General features: G+C 27.2%; 1 protein-coding gene across 1 annotated transcript; it reads right to left on the minus strand.

Annotated features, from left to right (window-relative positions):
* Positions 1 to 2,071: 2,071 nt before the first annotated feature.
* LOC136086901 (uncharacterized) lies at positions 2,072 to 23,803 on the minus strand. The gene is made up of 4 exons (XM_065809400.1): positions 23,641 to 23,803; positions 10,807 to 10,906; positions 3,238 to 3,942; positions 2,072 to 2,325 (listed from the first exon to the last, which is right to left on the minus strand). Exons 1-4 carry the CDS (start codon positions 23,770 to 23,772, stop codon positions 2,072 to 2,074), a joined length of 1,191 nt encoding a protein of 396 aa, XP_065665472.1. The 5' UTR covers positions 23,773 to 23,803.
* Between the last annotated feature and the right edge of the window lie 305 nt (positions 23,804 to 24,108).

A 24,108-nucleotide genomic window follows, 5' to 3' on the forward strand; every position in this document is an offset into this window, starting at 1 on the left:
TGTAATCATCGTTAGACTTGCAGCCAACCTTCAACCATTGTCACATCATTGTAAAGTTGCTTTTCTTTCGTTTTTCTATAAATGCTATGGACGCTGCTCTAAAGTGGTAGTGTCTTTTGTGTCGTCTACTAAAATTGTCGTGTTACTCTTCAATCAATTATGTCTCATCCTTTTACTGTGACACCTAAGTGCTCCAAAAATTCATATTCATTTTGTTTTTTGCACAAACATCAGTTCTTTAGAATTCGCTTCCCTCTTCCTGATTCTTATAATTTGCAATCTTTTCAGTCGTCTGTTAATCGTTATCTTGCTTTATGAACTTCATCTTTTCTCTTTCAGTAACTTCCAACTCTAATAATAATAGTTAACTATAATAATAACAATAATAATAATAATAATAATAATAATAATAATAATAATAATAATAATAATAATAGTAAATAATAATAGTTAATAATAATATCTAATTTTAAGCCTTATATCAATTTCAGATAAAAAATCTATAAAAATTTTATTTCAAAAAGTAATGATATAAAGAAAAGCTTCCAGTTTCAGAACAGCTGTTAGGTCGGAAATGTTTATTCAATTAGGAAGCTTTATCTCTCAAAGAGCTGTAATTTATGAAGAGCCAGAGATTAATTTAATTAATGCCTAATTTTGGCATATTACTTGTTTTAGTTTGAAGATTTGAAGAGAAAAAAAGCTTTGCAAGAATTGGTAATAAAAAAATTCTACCTAAGCTTTACGCAAAAAAAAAATTAACTAACCTTTTTTAACAAATTTGTAAACATTTGTTAAAGACAAAAATACTTTAAATTATAAACTAAATTTATTTTTAATATTTATAAAATATTAATTACCATATTATATTCAAATATATGGTATTAAAAAGGAGTATTAACACATTAAAAATGATCCGCCAAATTTAAAAATTTTGAAAGTTTGATGCACCCGAAACAAATCATTTGTTACAAAATAAATGCAAAAAGTTTTTATTGTAGATAAAAACTAAAACAAACTTAAGAAAAAAAAATGATTTTTTTCTATGTATGTTTCAGTTTTTAGCTATAAGGAAAAGTGAATTTAGCAGATATTTTACAACCGGATAAACAATATCGGAATTATTACATCACATAAGCATGAAGTTCCAAATAGGATCAAAAAATATTGTCGAAAGTTTTTGCATGGAGTCAGATTTTTGTATATAAACTTTTGAAGCTTTTTTTACAAGCAATGTTCAGTAATATTTTTTAAACTATTAAAGTACTTTAGTAAGATTTCTTTTTCTTTAATAAACTTCCGTTATTTAGAAATAATGAGTTGCGAACACTGAGTTTGAGTAACCTTAACTTTAGGGTCACTAATTTATAAACTGTGTATGGAAAAAGGCAATTAAATATTTTGAATAATATTGTCCCTATGACAATACAAAAACTTTAAAGCTTATTTCATTATTTATTTTAAAATTATTTTCGAACTAAACTTTAAACTTAAATTACCACGTTTTTTTTTTTCTTTTACATATTTCAAGTCCAATTTGAAAAGTTGAAACATTGAATAAAATATTTATCAAAACATTAGAATATAATTATTAGTCATCAATAATTTTCAATAAATAAAAATGACATTAAAAATGCCTTGTTCACCTTCCATAAAAACCTCCTTCACTTTTCGTAAAATCCTCGTTCACCTTTCTTAAATACCTCATTCACCTTTTGTAACATTATTTGTTTGTAATCTTACGTTTTAGACAATTTTAAGACATCTTTAAACAACTTTTAGATAAAGTTAATGAAGATCGTTGGTTTCATCAAAAAGATTATATGATCATCAGGAAAAAATAATAAAAATATTTAATTTACTATGCTCATTAAAAACTGTGCCCTCATCTTTACCGTGATTCAACTTTTCTTTTTTGCTGACGATATTTTCTCCAAATCATAATCGAAGTAACAAAATTTACAAATAAAAGTACCAACAATGCAACAGCAATAGCTAAGTATGTTTTAGCATTAGTGCAATCTAAAAAAAAACAAACAAAATAAAGATAAATGCTAAATGTGAACAAAAGTTAAACGACATAAATGACAATTTCTTTAACAATATTATTTGAATCATCCCTTGTGTAAAAATAATCTCTGGATAAGTCGTGATAAAAATTGTTGCAAACTGATAAACCTTTTGGAGGTTTTGGCGCTTCATTAACAGCCTCTAATATAATCATAGCCATGCCATCTAAAGCGTGCACTTCAATATGACAATGCAAAAACCATTTCCCAGGGTTGTCTGATTTAAAACTTAAAACTGCAAAACCACCTGGTAAAGCTATAAAATATAGCTCATTGTTTTTCAAGAACTTTTTATTTTTTTTTTATTTTTTTATTCTTATTGTAATATTATTGTTAAGACCACTAAAAATATAATGCAAAATATTTATACAATACTTGTATTATAATTTATTTCTACTTTATATATTTATACGTATATATATATATATATATATATATATATATATATATATATATATATATATATATATATATATATATATATATATAAATATATATATGCATATATATATATTTATATATATGTTTATGTATACATATATATATATATATAAATATATAAATATATATATATTTATATATATATATATATATATAAATATATATATATATATTTATTTATATATATATATATGTATATATATATTCATATATATATTTATATATATATATTTATATATATATTTATATGTGTATATATATTTATTTATTTATATATATGTATTTATATTCATATATATATATATATTCATATATATATATATATATATATATATATATATATATATATATATATATATGTATTATATATGTATATATATATATATGTGTGTGTATATATATATATATATATATATATATATATATATATATATATATATATATATATATATATATATATATATATATATATGTATATATATATATATATATATATATATATATATATATATATATGTGTATATATATGTGTATATATATATATATGTGTATATATATATATATATATATATATATATATATATGTATTATATATGTATATATATATATGTATATATATATATATATATATATATATATATATATATATATATATATATATATATATATATATATATATACCATTGAGTATTATTAAAATTGTTTGCTATACACATAAAATATTTACCCGTTGGTATTATTATAGTATCTTTTTGAGGAGGATCAATCAAATTTAAACCAGGAATATTTCCATTATCCCACTGCTTGTTTTTCCATTTTGGTTTATGACAAAATTTTCGGCCCAATCCACAATCAATATCTTTATTCGCTGTTGCGTTTATTAGATTAGCTGTAGTAATGTTTTGAGGTGCATAATCCAATTTTAAAACATAAAAACTATGACCATGCAGATGAATTGGATGCCCCAAACCTGCCCCACTTCCAATGTTTGTAAATATCATTTGTATTGTTTTATCACGTGGAATTTTCAGCTCATAATGGCAATAACACACTTTATCAAGCCCACCATCGTGCATATTACAATCATAACCATCAATTTCATCTCCTTGAGTATATGAGTTTACTCCTGGAAACTCAAACTTTCTTCTATTTATAGTACTAGGGGTTACTTTGCTACCTGGAAATGCAAAGTTCAAAAAATATTCTTCGCTGTCAGCCGTAAATATAGGAGACGGATCTTCATCATCAGCATTGCGAAGGTCAGACATCAGTACGCAATCAAGACTGAGATGTTCAGGAAAGTATTTGAAAGGGCAGTTTACAACTTTACAAGAACTTCCTTTTAAACAAACTTGCTTACTGGTTGAAGGTTCATTGTTAGATGCTCCCTCATAGTGTAGAATAGCTTCTATTGAGTAATTTTGGAGCCGTCCTGTTTTAAAACAATGTTATATTAGTATGTGTTTATTTAACTATTACAAAGACTTTAATAAAATAAACTTTTATATAACTTTCCACTTATGACTGATATTATGTAAAACTGAACGATGATGGTAAAAAGTCTGAACCCCTGACAAGTGATGCAAGCCACTTTTTATTAGGCTTTTTTAAAGCATTTGCGAATAAATCGCAGCACTTAGAATAAATTTACACTTCAATCAGTCCCCTGATTAATTCTAATCGGATCTCACAACACGAGTACTCTTATTATCTTTCTGTCCTTATAAGGCTGGTGCTTATTTGGTGTGAGGAAATCGTGTGACTTTAAATATAAAAGGCTAAGAGTATTTAGTAGTAGTAGTAGTAGTAGTAGTAGTAGTAGTAGTAGTAGTAGTAGTAGTAGTAGTAGTAGTAGTAGTAGTAGTAGTAGTAGTCTTGATATGCTACCTTTCAATGCACCCTGGCGTTATGTTTTGAACCCTAATGTTACATTTTGCCCCTCATGTTACCTTTTTTTTTTAATTGTGCCTCATGTTACAGAAACACCGTAACATGAGGAACAATGCTCCTTAATGTTACAGAACTTGCGCAGCATGAGGGATCATTGTACCTTCATGTTACTTTTGTTAGTGTAGCATTGAGGGCATTTAAAAAATGCTTTGTGATTTACTAATTAGGCAAACTCAGTTGCAGTTTGATAACTATATGTTTCTTTCTTGAACTTAAGTTGTTTTTATCATAATTGTACCAATAAACTTTTTTTTTTATTATTCATTTTTTGTTTTGCCGTTTATTAAGAATTACAAAGAAGATATTACAGTAATTGTAAATCCTGGCCAGAGCAAGAAGAAGACAAACTTGACTTATTACCGACCGCCGTTACATAAAAATTTACATTACTAATAAGCAATATGTAAAACAGTGTAAGCACATACAAAACTTCAGCAAAAAAATAAATATTTGCTCATAATTTTCCGGCGGAATAATTAAAGATATAAAATAAGACAAAACTGAGATAATCATAAAAGTTATAATTCACTAAAAGTTGTGTTAGCTTAATTAAAAATAATGCAATATAAATATGTATTTATGCTGATTGCAAAACATGAAACAAAAAAAGAATACAATTAGTAACAAAAGGTAAAGAAAATTTAATAATTTTAAATAATTTGAAATGATTTGAAATGATTTGAAGTCTTGTATATCGAAGCCCATGTTTGGTAAATGCCATTTTGAATCGGTCTTAAAAATCTCTGAAGTGCAGTTTAACACAAAGTTTTTATTAAAAATATAATTAAAATTATTCCAAACAAAAGGTCTCTGATATTGAATTTGGTACGAGCTTAATTTAAGATGGTTTATACCCAGTGAGCATGAATCGTCCGGGGGACGTCTTACGGACATTTTAAGTTCTTATCACAAACTTTATCGCCATAACTCTTTGTCAAACTATTTTTTTCTAAAGACAATCAACAACTCTTAACCAACAACACACTGGTAAATGACCCACCAACTGTCTACAGATTGAACACTACTTTCCTGCTTAACTTTTTTGAGATTTTCTCAATTTTCTAAACTTTATCAATTTGTCACCAACTTTTTGCACATATAATTCCAACACAGCAACCCTATCATCATCAATTTGTTCACCTTTATCGCTCATTAGATCATATTTTTTGAAAAGTCTCTAGACATAATCGAGACTCACCATATTCTCATTAATAAAGTTGTCATTCCTGTAATAAGATTTTCCATTCTTCATCAATGCATCTTAGTCTTTAATGGCGTTCACAACGGATTTCATAGTCATGAGGGGGGAGGGGGCATTTAATCCAAAACCAAGTCTTTTTTAACAATACACTTTGTTGTAAAATAACACAGTGCGGATGACCTAAGGTATTCCTAAATTTTCAAGTGGAGATAAACGTTGCGTAGATCCACGATTGTTAGTTTGTTTACCATTCTTCTCCATTTGAATATTAAATTAATTTTATTAATTTCATTAAAAATTCCGCATCAGCTAGCCCTAAACTTCGCCATTTCTAATGAAGAAATAAAAATTCTTTTAATAACTAAATGGAACTCATTTCGAGACTCATATCAACTCCAAATGGTAAAATATCTATAAAAGTAATTTCAAAAGCCTTTGAAGGGTTTAATCATTTATTTGTTTATAAGACAAAATCTTTTTATTTAAAATTGTCTTCGAACATCCCGCCTTCATAGCTGCCAACACCGTTGTCGCCACCAGACCATTACCTTTCAAACGAGTAAAAGATAATCCGCTAATTCCACTGTTGTTTAAAACCGAGGTCGCGCAGGTTCTTCGCTTTTGCACTCGTTTCCCTGCACCTTTAGGTACCTCAAATCCACGTGTCCATTGTTACCATATTTGAAAAACTGTTCGGAGATTACGACTTGCAATGTGGTTGCACCACATTGCTAAGTATTTTTTATGCACTTTTTTTGCGTATAAACAATTCTTCGCAATGTGGTGCGACCCTTTGCAGTAACATACTAAATAAATTTTTGTCTTTTTTGACTTTTGTGATAATTTAGCAAAATACGCCAATCATTTCAAATCAGCTAAAAGTACATTAGCTTTTTCTTATAATTCATAAATCATATAATTTTAGTTTTGTAAAAGATCATTGCACTATTAACATCCACAAAGAAAGCTGCCAGCACTTGTCTGACTTTATTTGCATCAACATCTTATACGTTCAAAACCGAATAAACAGCTTTTTGAGGAAGAATCGAAAAAAGTAATTCCAGCTTTTTGTTCTGCATTTCAGCTATCATTTTTGTTCTTTGCATCATTCATCAGCATCTGAAGTTCCATCATATGTTTCATGCATTTCAATTAATTTTATACTTGATACAATGCCGGTTAGCTTGCAATTTTCTTGCATAAACACAACTAAAATTAAGAAGTATTTTTTTTCTTACCCCAACGAGAACCTGTTTTTTACAAATTCTACTACAGTTTATTTAATATTAATTTATAAACATCAAAAAATAACTATTGAAACAAATATTAAAACTCGCGTAAACATGTGTAATTAATTCTAGCCGAAAAAAAAAATTTTATTAACTTTTTTATGAGAACCTTTTACAATATTGTCATGAAAGATCCTATTTATAGATTTCTTTTCGCTACCTCAATTTTTTCTTAATAAGTTATAGAGTTAAAGTAATAGTTTTAGCTTGCTATAATTAAGGTCATTTAAACTTTTAAATAAGCTGTTTAAATTTCATTTTTAACCATGTTATTCGCATAAAATAGCGGGAAAAAAAATCATAAAAACTATGATACGATAATAATAAATATATTTTTTGACATGATCTTGTTTCCAATGTTTAATATAAGTTACAAAAACGAATGTTGGAAAATATTTTAATAAAAGCTATTTTGATAAAATTTGTTGAAAAACTTGGAATATTTGGTTTAGAGCCTCTTAAAATAGAAATTTTATTTTTCGATTTTCTATTGCCCTAAAAAACTGCGTATTTCACAGACTTGTCTTTAAGTACATTGAGTAGTCAAATTTCTTCTGCGCGAAAAACTAAACTTTTTCGAATAAATTTTTTTTGCGTATACATCGAAGTTAACTATTACTATTTTATTTACAAACTAAAAAATATCGACATTTATATAAAAGTGTACTGAATTTATTAAAAGGTTTCCTAATTTTTTCAGATTTTATGTGTAAGAGTTACAGCTTATGCAAATCTTCCGAAATTTTGCATATTCTTTCTGACTAAAAACAACGCTCTAAAAAAGTGAACAGCCAAAACAGCAACTATTTTGATAAAATTAAGATATATATCTTCGAGTCGTTTTAAGACTTGACTAAAATGTGGTACTTGTTGCTTATTGTTGCAGTAAATTTCTTTATTATTGACAGTTTTAAGAAATAAGAGCTTAAGGTATCACAAAACACAGGTTAAGTAAAATGCAAAAGACTTAGACAAAACAAGTTTTTTATATAATATCAACAAGAAGTTTTGTCTGATGTTAGGCAGTTGATAGCCGAAATTTCAGACACATGTTGGCTAACAGGAATGATAGTGGCTAATGGAATTTTACTCTTAAGCAAATAATTTCTTAAAGTTCCAAAAATTTTTGGAAAATATTATCTCAGGTTTTAAAACTCAGTCATTTTCCACCTGCGGAAACATAAACCCAACTTTACGTGAAATAATGTTTTAAAAAGCGACCAATGTCTATAATCTGAAAACATGGTGTGGCAGTACAAAGTTTTTGTAAAATTTTGTTTTAAAGCATAAAGCATTTTTGAAAAACTTCTTGTAAAAATGCCACATCCCTAATTTGGCAGATTTAAGGATGTGAGATTACAAAGTTTTACACAAAAGGTCGTTTAAGAATTCAACGAAATATAAGAGATTTGTGACATTGTTTTCTACCGCAAATTTGTCTTTATAACTACATAGGATTTGCATTAATCCTTCTGATTGTTTTTTGATCAAACTGTAAAATTGAGGGACATTTTTTATAATTTCTCAACTTTCTTTCCAATCCACGACCTTTATTAAACGGTATGATAATACAACTGGCAGTTTTCTTTTGAGCTTTATACTCACTTGTTAGCGAATTATTATGAACCTTAGAATTTTTATGCCTCACGTCTAAAATAAATTTTTTCACATCTAATTGGAACCCATTTTCTTTGTTTATAGTCTACTTTATAATCTAAAACTACCGTTATATGGATAAGAAGAAGAGGGGAGGGGGAGAGAGAGGAGAGGATTATAAGATTATCATCAAAGTAATAATCAAAATCAAATAGGTGGTTCATGAAATATTCAAAAAAACACATGGATCATTCAGACAGTCTTCATCAAACCATTTCTGGTCGATGCTAATAAATTGAATTTTCCACCTAACGTCATTTTTTTCAAGTTACCCGAAGGAGTTTGATTACGATTCGGTTTTTTTTCATTGAAGTTTATTTATTATCATCAAAGTATACAATTTTTGTTATATTTATTAATATGTAAAATTCTTTTTTTTTTGGTAAAAAATAATAAATTTTGAAAAGAACATAATAAAATCCGATTAAATTATACTTTTAAATTTTACCTAAACTATGACCCTAATCCTACCTAAATTTTTGTACTAAAGCGTCATTATCGGGACGCGATAACTATTTTATTGTTAAACTAATGTTAAGAATAAACTTTTAAATGTAAAGGAACAACAATAAAACAAATTTTTTTCTTACTACTCACGTATTACAAAAATAATTTTTCGTGTAGTCATATTGAATCAACGAAAAAATCGACATATTTCTGTTGTCAAATTCATAAATTTATCATGAACATTTCTGAAACTGACTAAAATATTTTTTTACGGGACTAGTAGTGAAAGTTAGTTGTGAAAAATTTTACACTTGTGGTAAATTAGGAGGGAGTTAGAAGTGTTTTAAGTTGAAACTGTTGCTTTTTAATCGGGTACAATGGGGAGTCGGGAAACAGTAAATGATCCCTAGTGCTACTTGTCCAAAATGGCTTCAACAAATGCGAGATAAATAACTTAGTTTTTACCATGATAAAAGAGCTCCAATGAATTAAAATAACTTAACTACCCTTAAAACACGATAAATCTAAAACAAACAAACCAATACTGCTTGTATTAAGTCACGTTGACTCGATTGTTTAGCAATTTTGATAAAGGTAACATGAGGGTAAAAAATATGTAGTAGTAATAGTAGTATTAGTAGTAGTAGTAGTAGTAGTAGTAGTAGTTTTAGTAGTAGTAGTAGTAGTAGTAGTAGTAGTAGTAGTAGTAGTAGTAGTAGTAGTAGTAGTAGTAGTCATCAACCAAAACTCAATCATGCGTGACTCTTCAAGCAAACTTGCATCCTTTTTACTCCAGCAGGCTCACAAAAATTTCACTCAGTTTTTTCTTCTCATATTGTTGCTTTGGATTTGTATGACAGAAATAGTGTTGAAAAATGATTTTCGGAATACTGTAGAATATATTAAAAAGGCTATTACAGATAAAAAAAGAAAAAACAAAAAATAATAAAAGAAAAGAATGCTACCCAAGCCCTAACCCTTAGTCAATGTAGCGGCACTCCTTTGCAGCAGCAGGTTATAAGATAGTTGGCGTGTGTACCGAAACCCCCATTAGCAGGCTATTTCAATATGACACCAGACATGTTATCTAAACTTGCTTTTTTAGTTGTTACTATTATTATTATTATTATTATTATTATTATTACTATTATTATTATTATTATTATTAATATTATTATTATTATTATTATTATTATTGTTATTATTTGACACTAATCATTAAATTCATTTGCGAAACTACTCCTTTTTTGTTTGATTTTGTCACTATTCCCATTTTACTGTTTGTTACGCTATTCATTTTTTGTTTTTGTTTTGTTTTCGGCGCTGTTCATTAAACTTCTTTGCAGCATTGTTCCTTTTTTTATTTTCGACGCTATTAATTAAATTCATTTGCGACATTATTTCTTGTTTGTAACAAAAATACATTTTTAAAAATTATCTTCTCGATGATGGTGTGAAAGGAGAGACTCGGAGGAAAAAAATGATTGTGTTCTTTCCCCTTTTACTGGACCTTTTTTTATTTCTTCTATATATCTATATATATAATCTATATCTATCTATATATCATCCTTTTCTCTCTATTAAAGCTGAAACCCATGGTACAGCAGAAAACAAACCACCGTCAACAGTATTGGATGCATTGAATGGTTTCATTCCAATAAAATTACCATACACCATTTTTAAATAAACTTCCTCTGAAGTTTTATGATGCCAATCACCAACTGTCGTTATAACATCTGTTATTTTTTCAGTGTTGACCTTTCACGTTCCTTAATTATAAATGCACCATATGCTCCGTTTGTGCGTTGAGATCCTACATGACTATGGTACCAAAATGTTCCTTTCGGCTCAGCCTAACACAGAAAAAAATATTTATATAATAAAAACAATGACAAATGTTACATAAAATTACCTTTTTGCTAAATATCTGATTGTCAAGTCTTGGCATTGGATATAATATTAATTAACAGTTATCTAATACTTATTAAGAATAGTATATATCATAAATGAACAATTAAGTTTAAAACACATATGCTATTATTTTATTGTAAAATAAATAAACCATGTGTTTTATTTTATTTAATTTTTTTAAAAGGTGGTGAATGCACTAAAAAATCCCAGGGAGCTACAGAGATTTTTTAAATATAATAAAACTTATGATAATTAATTTCATTTATTAGAATTAGTACGAGATTTATGTATGGTAGAACAGCTTTAACTCTGGGGACTGGGGATTTTACATATAATGATTGGCATAAATATTCCCTTTACTTATTACCACGATTTGAGTATTGTAAGAAATATATTTTTATCTAAAGAATATTGGGCTAAAGGCATGAAAATATTTTTTTATCTATTTAAGTATTAAAAAAACACATGTATTATAACAAAATATTTACATCAAAACCATTATGTTTCCTATAAAGTCGGGATTTCAGCATCTGTTTTATGCTCATATTTCAGCTTCAGTTTTAAGCAAATCAGTTTCAGTTTCAGATTAAAGTTAAAGCTGAAAGTGATCGAGTCAATTAAATCAGCTTGAAAGCTGATAGTTTTTTTTGATAGCGTTTTTAAAAGTTTTTTTTAAAAAGTATATTACTTTCATAATTGTAAAGATTGGTGCACAACAATTCCAATTATTTGGACCAGGGATGCGGAGTCCCAAAAAGACTCCGGCTTTATACCTCATTTTTTTCAGGTCGGTAATGTCTAGAAGCTCTAAACATGTTTGTTGACTAACGATCTGCTATAAGAAAAAAATTCATGAGATTTAGTAACATTGAACTTATTGTTTTTAAGCCTGGAGTCCTGGAGTCCCGGAATCCTTGCCGCCATTATACCAAAGGACTCCGGGTTGAAAAAATAATTGTTCCTCTTACCTAAAAGTCTATTTTTTTTCCTATTGGTAGTCCATAAACTTTTTTATTTTTTCAGAGCTCCTAGATACCAAAAACTAGGAAAAAGTAGTCTTTTTGTGACTTTAATATCCGGAATTCTTTTTGGAACTCCGCATCCCTGATTTAGACAATTATTAACGTTTTATAAAGTACTGTTTACACGATCGTTAACAATCGCAAAACTTAAAAATCCTTGGAGAATAATTCCGCCTAAATGAATTTTAAAATAAAAATAAATAAAAGATAAATATTTCATCAAATGTAACATATAATAATATGGCTGTTTGTTTTATTTGTTAATTCTGTTAATGTTTCACTCCATTGATTAGTTTTTAGCTGGATAAGTTACAACTAATTTTATGTTTAATTAATACAAATCCTAACTTTATAAATAATAATAAAATGGTTTTAATTTAATCTTTTAATTTTCATTTTTTTAAAATTTTTATCATTATGGGTGAGAAAATTTTAAGACTTACTTATCTTAATGATATTTAGTGATGAATTATTAAATAGAAATTGTTAAATAGAAATTGAATTGTTTAGTAAGAACCACTGGCTTAGAAACAAAAGGTCCGAGGTGTTTGACGCCTTCTCAAGCCCAATAAACGACATTAGAAAGTTATTACCGCTCCTCACCCCCTCCCCTTCTCCCTCCGTCGGAACGCCTTTAGTTGGACCTTAGCATGAAACTTTTTAAATATTGAAAAAACATAAAATTCTTATTTGTTTAATTTATATTTTTTACCCCTAGTTGGTTTTTTATTTTCAAACCATTTCAAAACACATAATGTTATTATCAGAAATTTTACTTGAAAAGCTGAAATACTATGGAATAAATAAACAAGTGTTAAGGTGGTTCAAAAGTTACTTATCGAATAAAAAACAATTTGTTATTGGTAATGACAGCTATCAAAACAATTGTCTAAATATAACATGCGGGGTTCCACAAGGTTCAATCCTTGGACCACTCCTTTTTTTAATCTATATAAACGATCTAAATAAAGCAACTAATCTGATGAGCATCATGTTCGCAGATGATACTAATTTATTTGTCTCTAAGAGTGATATTAACGAACTTTTTGCTACAGCAAATAAAGAACTTGAAAATTTATCCCACTGGTTCAAATCTAATAAACTAACACTAAACACCGAAAAAACTAAATGGACACTTTTTCATTCGCTTAAGAAAAAAAATTCCTTACCCTCAAGCTTGCCTCAAATCTTTATTGACAATATTGAAATTAAAAGAGATCCCGTCACCAAATTTCTAGGTGTTTATCTCGATGAGAACATTACTTGGAATCAACACATTAATTATATATGCTCTAAAGTCTCTAAAAACATTGGAGTTTTATACAATGCTCGAAATTATCTCAATAAGATAAATTTAAGACAACTCTATTTCTCATTTATTCATTGTTACTTAAACTATGCAAATATTGCCTGGGGAAGTACTAAAAAAAGTAAACTACAACGTCTTTATCGCTGTCAGAAACCGGCAATTCGCATAATTAACTTTGCTGATCGTTTTTCTCATTTTAAACCTTACTTTATTGAAATGAGAATTTTAAATATATATGAACTTAACGTCTTGAAAATTTTATGTTTTGTTTATATGTGGAAAAATAATCTCCTCCTGTCTTTAAAGATCTCTTCAATTTTAAACCAACCAACAAATACGAACTTAGAAACATAAATTTTTTAGAAAAACCTTTTTGTCACACAAATTTTAATCAATTCTGTCTTGCCTATCGTGCGCCACACCTGTGGAATAAACTTGTTTTGCCAAATTTTGATTTTGATCTAACTAATTCTCTTCATCTTTTTAAAAACAAAGCAAAAAATTTTATTCTTTCTCAAGATAACATTTTACAATATTACTAATCACTTGAAAGAATTTAATTTCTTGTTATTTTAACTTAACTTGTGAACTTTTTTTTTTTTTCTTATTTTTTTTTTTTCTCACGTTTTGTATTTTATATTGTTTACAAAATTTTGCTAGTTTATATTATTTACAGTTTAACTCGTGTAAAAGATTAATATATATGTATTCTTCATAATACCTTGCACTTCACAATTATTGTAAATAAAAAAAATATTAAAAAAGACGTAAAAAACTATATATTTTATTATATTTTATAAGGTCCCGATGACAAGATCCTTGTGATCTTCTTTCGGAAACCTAGTTTATATTGTTAGTCCGCTATATTTATATATTTGTAAAAGTATTTTAGCAGTTTATTTAATTGTATAACGACTGACTTTGTAAACTGAAATAATAATAATAATAGAAATGAAAACAAGCTATTTAAAAACAAAAAAAAAATTGTTAAGGATTGGTTTTAACATATGGCCAACGTGCCCATTTGCACTGGGCCAACCTGCCCCGTCGTAATTTTCAAAGAATAACTGCTTTTAAAGAATAATGGATTTTTAAGTAAGTTCAATTCCTTTTCTAATTTATAGATTAAGATTATTTTTTATACAAAGAATATTGGGAATAAAATTTTATTTATGTATTTAATATGAAAAGTTAAATAAAATAAGACTGTTATTTGTGGTCATGTAAGTTTATATACATAAGTTTGCGTTTATTTCAATCTATGTTATATTTCTCTATATCTATATGTATATTTTATATTTAAAAAAAAAATAATAACAAATAAAAAAATCAAAAAAAATTCTTCTGGAATTTGTCAAAAGAATGTTGGGTTATGCTTCATTTTAACTTATCTGAATATGTATTTATTGGAAATTTTTAATTTTGTTCTTAAACGGTTTCATCTTTTTCATTACAATGTTGTGAATTGTAGTCTACATTCATTGTTACATTAAAAATAATTGATGCGAATAAATGTTGTTTTATAGTTGTTAAAGGTTTGCATATATGTTTATATTATGCTCAAAGTTAAAATGTTTTTGATAAATACGTGTATGTGGCGATATATGTTATATAGTTGTCTTATAAATGTGTTTATATAAATGTGTTTTTATAATATTATGAAATGTATTTTATCTAATGTGTACATGATTCTTAAATAAGGTGTTTTTATATGTTATATAACGTTAAAAAAAATATTGTTTTATAGTTGGTATAACTATAAAACACAATATAATTGAGATATAGATCTAGAGCAAGATTCGTCAACCTTACCAGTCAAGCGGTGTTACTGCTTTAGGTCTAAGTGTTGTCTAGCCTTCAATATAACTATTCTGAAAATACATAACATTATCTTTGATAATTTTTTGCGTAATGTTTTTTACCTTTGGCTTATATTTATGTTAGTGTCTGTTGTTAAAAATGATTAATAGGTAGTTTCATTACTAGAACTCACTGCTTTTGTTTCTTAAATAAATAGCACAGTGAATATTATTAATACTAGTGCGCATAGTTACGTCTATTTTTCGATATTAGTTACGGTTCTGTATTCTGAAAAATTCAATATTTCTTAGTTTTTAAGTAGTTTCCAGACTTTTTTTAACCGAGTATTTTCTTAAAGAAGTCACGACCTTTCATGGTACGAGTTCAAAATGTTCAACTAGACTTTAGGTAGATAATGTTTAGTAGCTTGAAATGATAGGTAATATAAAATCTTTTTAAAATTTTATTAAGTAATTAATTTATTGTAATCTTTTTTTAAATTGTACTTTTAAATTTAAAGCTTTGCGTTGTAGATGTTAACATTGAAAATATAGATTACTATAATTCTTAGATGGGGTCTAGCGTTAGAAGATATTTATGGGTAGTGTCATGCTTTCACATGCTTTTAATAATTAGGATAAAAGCCATGACAACATTTTGTTATAAATAAAATTTATCTATAGTATTGTTAAAACCTTTGCTCTTTGAAAAAAATATTTCTGGCTTTTCAATAAATGTATAATAATTTCTTTTGAATGAATGAATTGTGGTTTAGGATATAATGGTGTTATTATATGTTTGTTTTTCTATATTTAATATAACATTAATTGTTTTCATACATTTTTATTTAAGTTTAATTGTTTATCTAAATATGAATACACTAATTTAATAGCAGTCGTTTCACTTTCGTTTTTAATAAAGAACTTTCTTGGCTTTTCTAAAAGCGTTTCTTTACTCCACGTGGTTGTTCAAGCGAGGACTACAAGCCGATTAGAGCTTATAAATTTTTAGTTTCAAGTGGAATTTATGTAGCTCATTGTTTAATTTTATAATAAAAATTTAAATAAATGTTTGTTTGTTGTTGGTTGTTCGTATTTTTCTAATTTTTATAGCCTGTTTCCTTTTCTTTAAATAAATTAAGACTTATTTGTGGACATGTGAGTGTATTTACATAAGTTTGCGTATATTTTAGTATATTTTATATTTCTCTGTATCTTTATATATATTTTCTTCTAGATAAAAAAAATTAAGGTATCGATAATAGTAAAATAGAAAAGTTTCAAGTGGAATTGATGTTGTTCATTTTTAAAAAACTAAAATTTGTTTGTTGTTGGTTGTTTTCATTTTTCTAATTTTTATAGCCTGTTCTTTTTTTAGAAGAAGTAAAAACTAAAATGACTTGTACAATGATTCTTCGTAAAATGTTTCAGTTTTGTCTTTAGTCTTTTTAGACTATTTTAAGCAAGAATTGTTTTATTTTTTAGAGCAATTAATAGGGGCTGAAGGCCTTTTTAGTAAGTTTAAGTTTGTTTATAGTATTTAGTAGTTTATTTATAGTTAATATTAGTTCAAATTTATTTATAGTTTATATTAGTAAGTTTATTTATAAATTTTAGGATTATTGTTTGTAGAAGGATTAATGAGAATAAAAAATTTTTTTAGACAGCAAGCTGACAGCGACTTAAGTAAGTTTTATCATTTAGATTTTATTTGAGTACGAATTCCACATATGTTGCATTAGCAATTTTGTTGTATGTAATTTTATCGCAACTTTTATTTTTTGACAGACAAATAGAACTCAGTAAAGACTTAGGTTTTGTAGATATAAGGCCTTCTTTTTAATATTATTTTAAATCATTGAATATGTTTTATATATCTTAATAAATTTTGTCATTTAGGTGTGGTGAAATAGCTTTTTTATTTAATACTTTTTTATTTTGTAACAACTTCAGTTGCATCAGACACTACAAGTAATTTAGTGCATTTATTTTGAATTACTTGAATTACATTTGTTACTTAAATTTTAAAGCAATAAATATTGTTTATTTCAACATCGTCAGGATCATATAAATGAGCTTTTTATTCGATAATTTCTTTTAGTTGCTTCTGAATCAACTAAAAGTAATTGTAACACATTAATTTATTTTTGATTATAGATAAATATAGAAAAAAGTAAGTTGGAAGTTTTTGTAGATTTTAGAGCAGTTTGCTTTTTCATAAAGGTACTTTCCATTTTTGGATTAAATCCACTATCACTATGTTTGTTCTATTTTTATATAAAGTACTTTATTCATTTTTGTCATTCTAGAGTTTGTTACTTTTCTGTTTTTTATTTAATAAAAAAACAAGCAATAAATATCTTTTTCATTTAGCTTCATCGATTTCAATATCCAGTAACTGAGTAATTTTGTTTTAGTAGTTTTTCACTTGGGTAAAACACTTTCAAAACATTATAATAGTGTCTTAATTTTTTTAGATAGCAATAAAGCATTAAGTAAGTTAGCTTTTATTATTTAGATTTTCTTTTTCGCTTTTTTAAAAAAAATAAATTAAACTAAAAATGCTTTTTCTGTTTTAGATCTGAAGCAACAGCTTGGTAAGCAAGAATATATCGCATTTGTATGATTCTTTTACGTTTATTTATTATTCAGTTGTATCAGTAGTAGTATTATTGGTATTATGTTTAATGATAATAGTGAAATTGAAATGGATAGTATTAGGCTCGAAGTTATAAGTGTAAATGGTAATAGGCGGCATAAACATAGTTGTTATCAAATCAAAAAAAGAGATAGATCTAGGTAGGATAAAATTAATCGTTGTTGAAATATAAAAAATGCTGCTCAGCGAGCAGATAATTTACTTGCAAGAATTCAGTGTCAAGCAGTGTTGATGTCTGTTAATTCGATTTTACTATAGACACTTGAGAACAAAGCAAAGTATGAATTTTTCTATTTATAGTAATATTATTTATATATTTATAGTAATATATTGAGTGATTTATAGAATATATATATATATATATATATATATATATTATATATATATATATATATATATATATATATATATATATATATATATTTATAGTAATATTTAGAATAATAACAGTTTATTTCAAAAATTTATAAACAAACAGTTAATAACATAAATGATTTTAAATTTTTTTATAATTTCAAACATAATTGCTCCTTTTTTTTTTAGTTGCCTTGTCATCACTTGATTAGTTTGCTTACTGTTGAAACATGGTTTTAATTTTGTAAATTTAATATCATGTTAAGTTTACTCTATTAATCATTAGTCAATCGTCAGAGAGAAGCCGGAACTTAATTAAGAAATGCTGGGAATTTATCTTTTAATCAAGGTAAAAATAATTTTGTTTATTGGTAACATAATAAAATTAGTTACTATTATCTATTATGTGTTTTTTTAATTTTTTTAACATTCTGCTTTGAAAACACTTTCTTTCTCTCTCTCTCTCTCTCTCTCTCTCTCTCTCTCTCTCTCTCTCTCTCTCTCTCTCTCTCTCTCTATATCTCTCTCTCTATCTCTCTCTCTCTCTCTCTCTCTCTCTCTCTCTCTCTCTCTCTCTCTCTCTCTTAGGTGAGAGGAAGAATTAAAAAAATTTTTACATATTTCTTAATACCACAGTTGATAATGACCATTTATAAGAAATATCTTACAAGTTGCTTGCTATTTTCTGATATAATTGTTCATACTAATAACTATAATTGTCCCTCGATTGTTTAAATATTGTAAAAAACAAAATCTTTTTAGTTCAAGTATTTTAGTTAATAAAATATCTTATTAAGTTGTGGTGTAATTACGTTGTATTGTCTATCCTTTTTATAATATTTTCTTTTTTAATTATTCTGTAGTCACATAGTAATGTGTGCTTACAAATATCTTATGCTATGCGCTATTGTTACTGTGTTTTGTGTTGATAAAACTAGGCTGTTATAGCTATTTTTTTGTTCTTTATATTTTCTGCAATATTATTATCTTAATTCTACTAACAATAAAATGCAAATAATACTTTTGTAATTAAAAATTGTAATTTTTTTTCATTTCTATTTTTAGGTATTTGCAGGCTTTACTTGAATTTCCTTTACTGGTACCTGCTGTGTTGTGACAGATTTTAAAAAGAACTTAACTGATGTTAATGCAGTTTTTATATCGTTAACTATAAGCAATGACATTACTGATAGGGAGTCAAACTTAAAATTTGTTTATAGATAAATTTGAATTTCATTTTTTAGATAAAATATCAAGTTATTAATGTGTTTTTATTGTTATAAATGATTTAATTACTAATAACCCGTATTACTGGTTGCTTACTGCTAGTTATTTATTATTTAAATGAAATAATGTTGTTAAATGATTCTTCAATAGTTTATATATATATATATATATATATATATATATATATATATATATATATATATATATATATATATATATACATATATATATCTGGTATATATATATATATATATATATATATATATATATATATATATATATATATATATATAGACACACACACGCACACGCACACACACACACACACAATGACCTAGAAAGGTTAAGAAAGTTAAAATGAGGAGGAGGCTGAAACAGAAATTGATGAAACTTTGAGTTAGTTTTGAGGGAAAGGGCAACATTCCCTCCGCAACATGTCTCTTTGGTAGTGTTTATATATATTTATATTTATCAAATAACGACTTTGGTTTACTTCCAACTTTGGGTTGTTAATTACATTTGGCTTAGCAGAATTGGAGGTTTACTATTTCTCTATATATAAAAACTTAATAAAATATATGGTTCCATTACAAAGTTTAATTAAACTTAATTAAAACTTTAAGCTAATAACATAATTAAACTTTAAATGTTGTTTGGTCGTTGTCAGTTCTTACTGAATCTTGCAATTAACTTATCACTATCTTTCAGTCTAGCTATAGCTCTGAAATTTTCAGCACTTGTATAGTTCTGGTGAGCTTCAATAATAAAATTTTCTCCGGGAGCGAAGATTCAAGGAAAGGTTGTATTGTACGTTTTTTGCAACAAAATCTTGCAACTAATTTTTTACTGCTTTCCAAAACAGCTACATTTCGTAAGTAGTGTTTGCGTAATGAACATCGACGGTTTTTTTCCATGCTTTATATAAGGTTACTTTCTATATATATATGTTTGTGTGCCACAAAATTTAAAATCAATTTTTGAAAGCTTTTTTCTCAACCAATTTTGCTCAAGTTTTGCACACTTAATCATTTTCGATGACAATACAAGGAAATGGAAAAGTTTGACCAAAAAAAGTTAATTAAGTTAACAAAAATTTAATTTGTATTTCCCCATAAGAACACTGAATTAATAAAAAAAAAATTTAAAAACGTAACAGTAATTTTTCCTTCTACAAAAGATAACAAAAAAAGAATTTCTAGGTCCAATAGAATTCTGCTTGCATAAAGCATGGATTTGAAAAAAGAATTTTTTTTTGATTTACTAGTTTGTTTCGTAAAATTCGGTACGAAAAAAAAAATCCTGATTCTCGATATCCTTCTAAAAGAATTTTATTTATCTGGAATTGTACGAAATCTTCCGGTTAACAACTCTAGTTTACTATCAGTTTTTTTATGGTATAATATTTAGTTTTTTTTATCAATTTTTTTTAAATCTGCTTATAGATAGAGTAAATAAACACCGTTGTGGTCTCAATACTCTCCTCCCGATTGTTAATTATTAAAAAACTTTTCAGGAGCTTCCCCCTCCCTCACTCATCACTGACATCATTTATGGATGGCCCTTAAATAAAAGCATTTTAAAATAAAATTTCTTATTTAAGTGCAATTAAAACAGTTTTACAATAAATTTTACAATAAATAATACACGCTTATGTGTTATGTATATAATAAACGCTATTTAGTGAACGTATTTAAGGCAGGCAGTCTTTCAGTTTTTTTTGTTGTTGTTTTTTTTGTTTGTTAATTCACCACCCCAAGGCCCAGAAGGCCACTAGAGCCGAGGAGGCTACTTAATTGTGGTTATAACCCTTTCTTAACTCTATAACTCCAAAACGCGAACCTTGACGAATAAAAGCCACTGCGCGGCGAGACAAGTTGAGCGCGGTACTACCAAGAAAGTGGTGGGGATTGAACTCAGAACCTTTCACTTATGAAGCGAGCACGAGTTAAAAGTCTTTACCTTGTTTTTAATGTAACGTATCTATCATGATCATGTTTAATTCTATTAAAATATTTTTTTGTTAACAGTTTGAAGATATTTAAAAGAGGCTTTACTACAAAAATTTTATTATATGAAATTTTTTAAAAGTAAATTTTTAAGTGGTCCTTGACAACAAAACCTTACGGTTTTCGATTAGTCACCGCGTTTGTTTATTTCTTAACAACAGTCTCATAGTTCGCACGTTTTTAATCAATACCTAATGGCACGAAAAAATTTCGGAAACGCTGTTAAGAAAGCACAAAACTATAACCTTTACAAAAAATACATAAAAATCGAGATGTTAAAAAATACCAATCCAAAAAACTTCAGGAATACTTTTAGAAATATACAGACTGATGCAAACTCAAAATTATTTACAATAAATAATAAAAAGGACAAGGAGTCAATCACAAAAGAATTCGCCGATAGTTTCGAAAAACGGTTGAACACTAAATCTATAACGGATACCGCGACGAGTTTTCAAGTTCCACCTTGTACAAAATTTGACTTTGTAATAATATCAGATGAAATTATAAGAACGGCTATCTCTTGCCTAAAATTAAACAAAACCAAAGATGCATTTGGAATCTCTGCAGAACATTTAAAATATTTGCGTTGTGAAGCCCTAATAAAATGGCTAAAAAAATTCTTCACATTTTCTCTTAATCATGGTCAAACGCCAAAGTCGATGTCTACATCACTTATAATACCACTTGCTAAATCTTATAAAAAATCATTAACTGATCCAAATAACTACCGTGGTATCAGCATCATTCCAATCTTCACAAAACTAATCGAATATATAATCCTAATAATCTGTCCAGATCTAAAAGAAGCTCATCCTCTTCAATTCGGTTTCACCAAAAATAGCTCAACCCTACACGCCGAATTTGTTATTAGTGAAACAATTAAACACTACAACAAAAACAACTCACCTGTTTATCTCTGTTCCCTCGATGCTGAAAAAGCTTTTGACAGCTGCAACTGGGACATTCTTTTTGAGAAACTGTACAATAATAAAAAATTACCTCTGTATATTGTTAATACAATATCGTCATTATACAGAGAAAGTAGTGCTTCTGTGTCGTATCTAGGTTGCAAATCATCTCCATTCTATCTAACGCAAGGAGTGAGACAGGGATCGATTCTCTCGCCTCATTTGTACAATCTTTACAATCAAAACCTACTAGAAACCTTACAAAATGAAAGTGTCGTAGGAACATCAATAAATGGAAACTACACGGGTGTTGTAGCATATGCTGATGACATTATACTTCTTAGTTCCACCCTCTCTGGCCTACAAAAGCTAATTAATATCTGTAACATTTACACAAAAGAAAATTGCATAAAATTGAATGCTGACAAAACCGAGTTTTTGGTCACCAGAAAACATCAAATTAAAAAATGCACGATAACACTCAACCACCAAAAAATAAAACTAGACAATAAACTTACTCATCTAGGCTTTATATGGGACACAAAATATTCACCAATTGCCTCACTTAATCGTTTAAACATTGATAACCGAATATCCCATTTCCGGGCAGTAATACATTCTTTAATTCAAGCTGGAATTCGTTTTGTTCACCCAAACTCTATTGTCCAGTTATATAAAGCTTTAGCTGTTCCAACACTAACGTACGGTCTTGAGCTTTGCGACCATAAAGAAGTGTTATTGCAAAAGCTTGATATAGTAGGAGAATTGCACTGAAGTCACTACTAAACGTTTCAAAACATAGTAAAAATTATATACATCCCCTATTTTGTATTGAAGATATATCTATAATTACGCAACAAAATAAGATAAACTTATTTATTCGCCTGTTGAAAAATAAAATGACATTTGATATTCTTAAGTCGCAGTTGAACAACGAATCAGGTCCACGAGCTTTTGTAGATAGCGTCAAGGCTCTGTGCAATAGTCATAAATTAAATATAGAGAAACTAATGCAACATAAAGAAAAAATAACAATTTCTGGTTTGAAAAATATAATTCCTGAAACGGATCTTAAAATCTTAAAATGTGCAGTTGAGTACTGGAACTCAAAAGAACAAAGAACAGTCTTCAAGGATGTTCTTGAAAATAAAATTCCTAGATCCTAGAGGTTTTTTTTGAAACTTTTTAATTACCTGACTTGTAATATATAGTGGATGTTTAACAAATATATAAATAAAAAAAATTAAAAATAAAAAATAAATTTTTATTATAAATTAGTATTTTGTTTTTTATAACGGCTTGCTTTTTTTAAATGTAATAACAACAAAATCTTTAAAAAAATTAAAAAAAAAAGGATCGAGTAAACCAATAAAATTTATTACTTTTTACCTTGAATTTGTAGGTGAATGTTTGGCCGGAAGAAATAGAACATTGAGATATCCATCCTATGCCATCCATAAAAGGGGTTCCTTTTTGATGTAATCCGTGCCAATGCAAGGTGGTAACATCTTTTAGTAGCATATTTTTAACGTGAATGATAAAATTGTCATAAACAACAATTAGTGGGCCCAGTAGTGTACCATTAAATACAATTACCATTCGGTTTTCTCCATCTGCTGAAATCACATCATCTAGGGGTATCTACATAACAAAAATCAGGACATTAGACTGTCTTGACATTAATTTGTCATTATAATATATTTATAACTTAAACTACAGACCTTTGTTGCGTTTGGGCCAGGAGATTCGTTATATAGAAACAAAGAACCGCCAGAAGAACAAAGTAAGTCTTTCTTATATATCATTGTTAGTTTCTCTTTTATCTCTAACCATTTTAAATAATTTGGGACTACATTC

Source organism: Hydra vulgaris, chromosome 11, assembly GCF_038396675.1.
Source record: "Hydra vulgaris chromosome 11, alternate assembly HydraT2T_AEP".
Classification (NCBI taxonomy): domain Eukaryota; kingdom Metazoa; phylum Cnidaria; class Hydrozoa; order Anthoathecata; family Hydridae; genus Hydra; species Hydra vulgaris.